This window comes from Gadus macrocephalus, chromosome 4, assembly GCF_031168955.1.
Source record: "Gadus macrocephalus chromosome 4, ASM3116895v1".
NCBI lineage: Eukaryota > Metazoa > Chordata > Actinopteri > Gadiformes > Gadidae > Gadus > Gadus macrocephalus.
In genome coordinates, this window is record NC_082385.1 from 2,199,854 (window position 1) to 2,209,564 (window position 9,711).

The following is a 9,711-nucleotide window of genomic DNA, read 5'->3' on the forward strand; positions in this document are numbered from 1 at the left end:
CATGGCCTGAATTGGATCGCCTGTTCATTTAATGCTCACCTGGCCAGACAGTTCAATATTTGACCTTGCTTTGCCATAAGTTTCAGAGTGCACAGTGCACGTTTTTGAGTTGTTGGCCTAACTTGGACCCTGATATTATGTTTATAAACTCCCCCGCACAATAAAAGAACGAATATTGTTCTGTTCTCAAACTAACTTTATTTTAATTTATTTATGTCTTCATTATGGCGGGGGATATTTTTCATCGTGCTGAGTTTTCCCTTCGGGAAATTTCAAAGCTGAAGCTTGAAGCTTAATTTAAATTAGGGTGACGCCCAATAAAGCAAGGAAATGACCATCCGACTGACTAAACATTTGTTGAAGTATTTAATTGTACTTTTACCTTTAATACTTCAGTACATATACTATCAGTAAATGACCTTTGATACTTAAGTGCAATTAATATCAGATACTTGAAGACTTTGACTCAAGTCGTATTCTATTGGGGGCCTTTTACTTTTACCAGGGCCCTTTTCTGGGAAGATATCTGTACTTTTACGCAAGTATGGCTTTCAGGTTCTTCTTCCACCACCTGCTGTTGTTGTGTGTGTGCACGCTCACACAAGACACATGTGTGTCAAAGAGTGTGTGTCTGCCTTTGAGTATGGATATACATATGCACCTATAAACAGACACGAGGACGAAGATTTCGGCAAACATTTTATTTGATAATGTTTATACATATATTATACATATGCATGAATTGCAGTTGGGCCCAGGCGAATTGAAACAAAGTATGTACGTCCAACATCGGATGGGACCCGACCAAGTCCACGTCGATGTGACATCACACTGGAGGGAAACCGCAGCTGGGTCCAAGCGCAGGTGAATTTAAACAAAGTATTACACACCTCAGTGTGATGTTACACCGATGAGGACTTGGTTGAGTCCCATCAGATGACTACTTTGTTTAAATTCACCCGGGCTCAGACAAAGCTTGGGTTTCACTCCTGTGTGATGTCACATCGATGTCGACCTGGTCGGGTCACTTCAGTTGTTTGACGTACATACTTTGTTTCAATTCACCTGGGCCCAGACAAAGTATGGACGTCAAACATCGGATAAGACCAGCCCAGGTCCACATCGATGTGACAACCCACTGGAGTGAAACCCCAGCTTTGTCCTAGCGTAGGTGAATTTAAACAAAGTATGACACACCTCAGTGTGAAGCAACATCGATGAGGACTTGGTTGAGTCCCATCAGATGTTTCATTACTTTGTTTAAATTCACCCGGGCTCAGACAAAGCTGGGGTTTCCCTCCTGTGTGACTTCACATCGATGTGGACTTGGTCGGGCGCCATCAGATGTTTGACGTGCATACTTTGTCTGTACAGTGGCGCCGTTAAACATTTTATCTTTTTTTTTGTTTTTATGCTATTTTTTTTTCTTTCTTTTTTTTTTTCTTAGTGCACACACGACCCACACTGGAACCGGGCCGCGAATGTGGACATTTCCTTCATTCTACGGTTCAGCCACTTGTTGACGGGGGGCCTGAGGCCCGTCCTCTCAACCTGAGCTGTGGCTTCCCCCTCCTCCTCGGCCTCGATGACCAGATCCTGATGCTCAGGGGTGTTCGGGGGGGCGACGGTGGTGATGACGGCCTTTGGGTCGGCCCAGGCCATCTTGATGCGCCTAAAGGGGTTCTGGCGTGAAGGGCGGCCCAAAGGCTTCTCCCCCTCCTGCTCCGTCAGGGCGGTGGTATCAGTTTTGACCCTCTTCTTTCTTGGTGCCCTCACCCGGACCCTCACGTTCCCCAAGACCTGGGACAGGTCCTTTGTCGGGGCCCTGTCTGCTGTCGGAGACGGTGAGAGAGTCGCTCAGTCAATGTTTCGTGATTATGGTGAAGTATAAAACTCAAAAGATAAATGCAAACCACACACACACACACACACACACACACACACACACACACACACACACACACAGGTAAACACACACACAAGCAGGTAGACACACACAGGTAAACACACACACAAGCAGGTAAAAACAACAATGCAGCGAACTCACCAGGTTCCTCAGGGATCTGGCTTGGGTCCGGGGCGGTCTGGCCTTGGTCCGGGGTGGTCTGGCCAGGGAAGGGGCTCCGGCCTGATGGGTGGCCCAAAGGCTTCTCCTCATCGAGCCGGGAGGTGGTTGGTGCTTGAACCCTCTTCTTTTTGAGGCCCTTCACCCGGAACCGAAGGTTCCCCATGACCTGGGCCAGGGCCTTTGTGGGGGGGCTGTCTGGTAAACACACACACAAGCAGGTAAACACACACACAAGCAGTTAAACACACACAAGCAGGTAAACACACACACAAGCAGGTAAACACACACACACAAGCAGGTAAACACACACACAAGCAGGTGAACACACACACAAGCAGGTAAACACAATGCAGCCAGCTCACCAGGCACATTGGGGAGCTGGTTTGGGTCCTGGGCAGTCTGGCCTGGGTCCATGGTTTCTCTTTCCGCCCTCAGCTTCCTGACCCCCTTCACCCGGACCTTCAGGTTCCCCATGACCTGGGCCAGGTCCTTCCTGGGGGGCCCGTCTGCGGTCTGATGCAGCCAGGCCACGAAAGGGCCTGAGCCTTCTCCCTGGTGTTGGGGTTCTGTCAGAAATGAACGACAGAACTGTGTTTAGTGACGACCATAGTGGCTGCTGTGTGTTTGTTGCTGCTATGGGGTCTGTGTTAGTGACGCTGAGTGTGAGAGTCGCTCAGTCAGTGTTTTGTGATTATTCTGACGTATAACACGCACACACACTTGCACGCACGCACGCACACATGCACACCCACACATGCACACGCACACACGTGTGCAAACACACACACATGCTCGCACATACAAGCAGTTGCACGCACACACATACAAGCAGCTACACACACACACCTACAACAGCCACACACACACACACACACACTCACAGACGCAAGCAGGTAAACACACAGACAAACAGGTAAAAACAACAATGCGCAAACTCACCAGGTTCCTCGGGGATCTGGCTTGGGTCCGGGGCGGTCTGGCCTCGGTCCGGGGCGGTCTGGCCAGGCAAGGGGCTCCGGCCTGAAGGTTGGCCCAAAGGCTTCTCCTCATCAAGCCGGGAGGTGGATGCTGGTTTAACCCTCAGCTTTTGGAAGCCCTTCAGCCCGAACCTCAGGTTCCCCATGACCTGGGCCAGGGGCTTTGTGGGGGGGCTGTCTGGTAAACACACACACAAGCAGGTAAACACACACACACAAGCAGGTAAACACACACACAAGCAGGTAAACACACACACAAGCAGGTAAACACACACACAAGCAGGTAAACACACACACACAAGCAGGTAAACACACACACACAAGCAGGTAAACACACAAGCAGGTAAACACACACACACAAGCAGGTAAACACACACACAAGCAGGTAAACACACACACACAAGCAGGTAAACACACACACAAGCAGGTAAACACACACACAAGCAGGTAAACACACACACACACAAGCAGGTAAACACACACACAAGCAGGTAAACACACACACACAAGCAGGTAAACACAATGCAGCCAGCTCACCAGGCACATTGGGGAGCTGGTTTGGGTCCTCGGCGGTCTGGCCTGGGTCCATGGTTTCTGTTTCCACCCTCAGCTTCCTGACCCCCTTCACCCGGACCTTAAGGTTCCCCACGACCTGGGCCAGGTCCTTCCTGGGGGGCCCGTCTGCGGTCTGATGCAGCCAGGCCACGAAAGGGCCTGAGCCTTCTCCCTGGCGTTGGGGTTCTGTCAGAAATGAACGACAGAACTGTGTTTAGTGACGACCATAGTGGCTGCTGTGTGTTTGTTGCTGCTATGGGGTCTGTGTTAGTGACGCTGAGTGTGAGAGTCGCTCAGTCAGTGTTTTGTGATTATTCTGACGTATAACACGCACACACACTTACACGCATGCACGCACATATGCACACGCACGCACGCACACATGCACACACATACAAGCAGGTAAACACACACACGCACACACGCAAGCAGGTAAAAACAACAATGCCCGAACTCACCAGGTTCATCGGCGGTCTGGTCTTGGTCCGGGGCGGTCTGGGTTTCGTCCGGGGCGGTCTGGGTTTCGTCCGGTGCGGTCTGGCCCTGGTCCGGGGCGGTCTGGCCCTGGTCCGGGGCGGTCTGGCCCTGGTCCGGGGCGGTCTGGGTTTCGTCCGGGGTGGTCTGGCCCTGGTCCGGGGCGGTCTGGCCCTGGTCCGGGGTGGTCTGGCCTTCGTCCGGGGCGGTCTGGCCCTGGTCCGGGGCGGTCTGGCCCTGGTCCGGGGCGGTCTGGCCCTGGTCCGGGGCGGTCTGGTCTTGGTCCAGGGGGGTCTGGCCTTGGTCCGGGTCATCCTCCTCCTCATTGGTCTCCAACCATCTGTTCACCACCTAGGACACAAACACACGGCATCAGGAACTCTTCGGGTCAAACACGAACCGACACTGAAGACCCACGACAGGAAACACAAAGACGCCTCAGTCGCTCCGTGTCCGTGTTGGTGTCCTCTCCTTCCTCACCTGTCTCAGACGTTCTTTGTTTCGAGACGAGGTGGAGACCTGACGGGGCGGGGGGGGGTCCGGAGAGGGGGAGGAGGAGTCCGGATCGGGGGTGGCCTCTTCCTCCTGTCGGAGGAGATCGTCACCGTTAATGTTTCCGCGCCACTCTCTTCTCCATCGTTCCCTCGCTCTTTGCTAACTTGGCTCACTGGCCGCTGTGCTCGCTCTCTGATCACCAGGTAGCGCTCTTCGCTCCGCTCTCTGATCACCACTGAGCACGGCGCTGAGGAGCGGTGACTTGTATTTGACTCACTCTTCCTGAGTCCCGGCTAGCTGCTAAAGGGGACGCGTCTTTTTCTGTGTTGGCCCCAAAGCTTTGGAATGCATTGCCTGAGCAAATAAGGTTAGCTGATTCTGTGACATCTTTTAAGTCCCTCCTTAAGACTCACCTGTACCGCAAAGCCTTTAAAGAGTTTATTCAAGTTAATTCTTATTTTCTATGTTTTGCCTGGTACACTTTTCATTTATTGTATTTTTTGTTTTATAATTGTAAAAAAAAAAAAAAAAAAGACCTGTGATACAATTATTCTTAGAAATTAATTTATGTTTGGTTGTTTTGCTTTCTTTCTTTTTATCTGTAAAGCACTTTGTAGCTCTGTGTAGAAAAGCACTTCATAAATAAAGGTTATTATTATTATCTTATATAGAGGATCGTGGCCCCGTGATGTCAGAGGGCCACCGCGTTCCGCTGGCCAGAGGCGCCGCGGTGATGTCGTCACGGGGACGGAATGTTTGGGTATACATTCTTTTGGAAATGTCAAAAATATGCTGAGCATAAATCAATAATTTTGATGTATTTTCCAATAGAATAAGTTCAAGAAAAACATGCATAAACGTATTTATATATTATATATATATATTATATATCATATGTATTTTTTATAACTTACTGATATTAAATTTGTTCAATCGTGTGCGTGGGTGTGTGTGTGTGTGTGTGTGTGTTTGTGTATGTGTGTGGGTGTGTGTTGCCTGCACTTCTTTAAAGAAAGTCAGTTGGACCCTAACTTAATATAATCACGTTCAACCACAAGTTTTTACAGAATACAAATGTGCGTCGGCAGACTCAAAGTGTGCGTGTGCGGTCGGCGTGCGTGTCCTCTCCTTCCTCACCTGTGCCGGACGCTGTCCTCCGGGGGACGACGAGGAGTCCCCACTCAGGGTCTCCTGGTCTCTCTCCTGGTCTCCTTCCTGCCTCTTGATGCGTCTGTTCTTCCCCATCGTGGATCTCTCAGATTGTTGCTGTCACTGGTTATTGATTTGGCTGCTCTTCGTCGCTCTCTGATCACCACTGAGGACTGGACCGAGGAACGGGGACTTATATAGAGGCCGTGATGTCACAAAGGCCCGTCGGGTTCCGACCGGCCTTTGTGACATCTTTGAGACCTTTGTGACATCTTTGTGACATCAGAGGTGGTACCTGATGTTGATTCGTCGTCGCAGGCAACTGGATTTGTTTTTATTGCAATCTACAGAATAGGCCTTTTAATAACTCAAATGGAAACCACTGAAATAAGAACATTACTTTAATACAAAAAGTTGACAAAAACACACTTGTGTTCACAAAGTCACCATTTTAAATTTGTTCTCCCAAGTCCATCAGCTGTTTCCAAGTCTATATATGTTTTATACCCAAACATTTGCATTAACACTCACAGTGGGGTCAAGAAAGACTAGTCAGGCTATTCGTTTGTCTTTGATCAACTCTTGATATTCAAACACAAGTTTGAGAGCGTCATTCTTGTAGATCACCTGGAGCAGACACACACACACACACACACACACACACACACACACACACACACACACAAACGCACACGTCCTGTGTGGTCCACAGCCCATATCATGCGTGTTTATCACCAGGTAATGTGAAGGTGTGAAGGGTCTGGTATGCTATTAGCAGGGGCCCTTCGTGCGCCGCAAGTGGCCATTGGCTCGCAGTGAGGAACCAGACTTTTGTTGCCCCCTAATGGTCAATTTAATTATGTCAGTATTTTTAGCCCTGACTCACTAAAAGCAGACGTGTTTGTCTGGTTGGTGTTAAAATATGGATACGGTGGTTGCATATTTTTTATCTCATCAACACCCAGATTTTTTTATCGCTGTGCCTACCCTCTCTCACTTGTCTCTGTCCTCTCTATCTCTTTGTCTCTGTGTTTGTGTGTGTGTGCGTGTGTGTGTGTCACTGTGCGTGAGCTAGAGTCAGTGTCTGTGTATGTGTGTCACTCAGTGTGTGTGTGTGTGTGTCACCATATGTGCAAGCTAGAGTCAGTGTGTGTGTGTGTGTGTGTGTGTGTGTGTGTGTGCGTCACCATGTGTGCAAGCTAGAGTCAGTGTCTGTGTGTCACACACACACACACACACACACACACACACACACACACACACACATACAGTGAGTGTGTGTGTGTGTGTGTGTGCGTGTTTGTGTGTGCATGTGTTTCAGAGAAACCTGTCAGGGTGCTGTCATTCCTCTGGTCCGTGCCTTGGTCTTTGATGTGGAACGATCCGTTGACGTCCTGTTGCTGGTTGTAGGTAAACCACACACACACACACACACATGGTGGTTACGACATTAAGGCTTTTAATCCAAAACCTCCATGATGAAAATGAATGGGACTTTTACTTCCGGAACCACACTGTTGCGCTCTATTAATCGAGCTGGCATTGACTGGACATAGTTCTCCGCAGGGGCGCGCGGGGCGGGGGGGGGGGGGCAGTGAGGGCCATGGCCCCTCCTAGTCAGAGGATTGTTCCCCCTCTGGCCCCCCCTGCACCCAACCCAGCTGTCCTAGAACCGCCTCTTAGAACGACACCTAGGGTCTTCCTTTGTTCTCAGCTTAATTGCTTATCAATTAGACACCACACAGACAACGTACACATATCACATGAAACTAGAGAAGTTAACTTTTATCCGGATGCATCAGCCGTCCGTCTGCACAATCCATACTTCTCAGCACAGAACGTCATAGATCCCTCGTCGTCCAAATATGACAAGCCAGATATCAATACGATCAGTACATCCAAACGTTTCCAGTGATATGAGTTGATCATCTGTATGTTCAGCCATTCCCGAGTAGTCCACGTTTGAGTGAATTATTCGTTGAACACTCTGTTTACTTTCACTCATAGTATATAAACACAACTCCACTTAGGCGAAGGGTTGTATTATGCGACAAGTTAGCATACTAAAGCCTTTGTTTCAAGGTTGTTCTTTTTCTCGAGGTCATCTGCACTTTTTAACCAGCATCAAAACAGTTCTCCATTGGCGTATTCGGTCAGCGCGTGGTACTTATAAGACAGTATCCTGCACCAAGACATGACGAGGTTGTGAGGTCGAGCCTCACATGGATAAAGCTTAATGCTTTTTGTTAAACATTGAGGAGTTGGATTTCCAGCAAGTGCCGTCTGATTTACAATGCAAGCTTAAGCTTTGACGATAGTTAAGACGAATGGACTTGTGTAAAGTTACAATCTGTTCACAACAGCAAACTATGTCTCATTTTAAAAACTGTTCTTAAACCAATCCTCACTTTATTTGAGGCCAGAGTCCAAGAGATCTAATCATAGACTTGGAACCCTTAATATCAGATCATGTAACACAATTATAATTTTCAGTTTTGCCTTTGTGTACAACCAAAGTTGTTGACCAAGTTGGTTTTGGTTTAATGTTTAGAAAATTGTAAAATCATCTTCAAGTGTTCATCCGATAGTGCTCCAGTGGCACAATCGGTCAGCGCTTGGTACTTATAAGACAGTAACCTGCACCAAGTCATGCCGAGGTTGTGAGTTCAAGCCTCACCTGCTGAGCAAGCTTTAGCTTTGTATAGGACTATTGGACTTCTTCTGTAAAGTAACAATCTGTTCACATGAACAAATTCTGTCTTATTGACAGAAGCCTGGATTAAACCAACATTCACTATGTCTGGTCGATGTTCGATTTGAGGCCATGCAGAGTCCAAGAGATCTAATCATGGCTTGAACCAAAAATGTTATGTCATGTTACACATTTAACATTGTTACTTTACAGAAGAAGTCCAGTAGTCCTAAACTATCTTCAACAAAGGTAAAACTTTCTCCAGGTCAGGCTTACGAACTCACAACCTCTGCATGATTCTGTGCAGCATACTGTCTTATAAGTACCGTGCGCTGACAGATTGCACCACTGATTCAAAAAATCTTTGATGTTAAACTAAAGATAAAACCATAACTAAGTCAACAGACTTTGTCTTCAACATAGAGAACATTTGGATTTTTTAACCTGCCCTTTTGTCTTTGGTTCTGACATGCTCTTCTTTTAGCCAAGCGATTGTCAATCAGACGGCACTTGCTCGAAATACAATTCCTCAACTATGAACAATGCTAAAGCTTGCTCCAGGTGAGGCTGGAACTCACAACTTCGGCATGTCTTTGTGCAGGTTACTGTCTTATAAGTACCGCGCGCTGACCGATTGCGCCACTGGAGCAGATATTTGAGAAAGACTTGATGATGATTTAATCATAATTTGATGTTAATCGAAACCTAAAACCAAAACCTACTAGGTCAACAGCTTTGTCAACAGCTTTGGTTTTACACAAAGACAAAATCTAAAATGTTAAATGTGTAATATGATCTGTTATTATTGGTTCAAGTCTATGATCGGATCTCTTGGACTCAGGCCTCAAATCAAACATAGTAAGGGTTGGTTTAAGCCAAGCTTTTGTAAATCATCTCTTCCTCTTCCTTCTCCATATAGCCAGCATGTTTCTGTGTTGTTATGTGATGACAGTTTCTCCCTCCCCTCGTCCTCGCACTGTGTGAGGCTGGAACGACCATAGCCGTGCGTTTTCCTCTCCAGCGTAATCGAATCGGCCCACTGTGTGCTTGCGCGCGTATTCCTGAAGGCTCTCAAACTTTCGATTTACCAGAAAAACACCCTTCGGACTGAGAGATGGGGTGGTTCCTGTGAGGTATCCGAGGCTGTGATTGGCTATCACCGAGAGAGGGGGGGGGTTCCTGTGAGGTATCCGAGGCTGTGATTGGCTATCACGAAGAGGGGTGGTGGTTACTGTGAGTTATCTGAACCTCAGTATTTCGCAATAAAGAGCGATCTTTCTCTACATCCCCTTTAGACCGTT

At 47.9% G+C, this 9,711-nt stretch overlaps 1 protein-coding gene and 1 non-coding gene across 2 annotated transcripts; both read right to left on the reverse strand.

Annotated features, from left to right (window-relative positions):
- Positions 1-732: 732 nt before the first annotated feature.
- On the reverse strand, positions 733-6,733 carry LOC132455607 (basic salivary proline-rich protein 1-like). Its single transcript, XM_060049499.1, has 8 exons — positions 5,707-6,733; positions 4,555-4,659; positions 4,059-4,425; positions 3,583-3,786; positions 3,008-3,223; positions 2,431-2,634; positions 2,048-2,263; positions 733-1,832 (listed from the first exon to the last, which is right to left on the reverse strand). Exons 1-8 carry the CDS (start codon positions 5,812-5,814, stop codon positions 1,444-1,446), a joined length of 1,809 nt encoding a protein of 602 aa, XP_059905482.1. The 5' UTR covers positions 5,815-6,733; the 3' UTR covers positions 733-1,443.
- A 2,230-nt stretch (positions 6,734-8,963) lies between these two features.
- Positions 8,964-9,059, reverse strand: trnai-uau (transfer RNA isoleucine (anticodon UAU)). Its single transcript has 2 exons — positions 9,022-9,059; positions 8,964-8,999 (listed from the first exon to the last, which is right to left on the reverse strand). It is a non-coding gene; the product is annotated as a tRNA-Ile (tRNA).
- Positions 9,060-9,711: the final 652 nt, after the last annotated feature.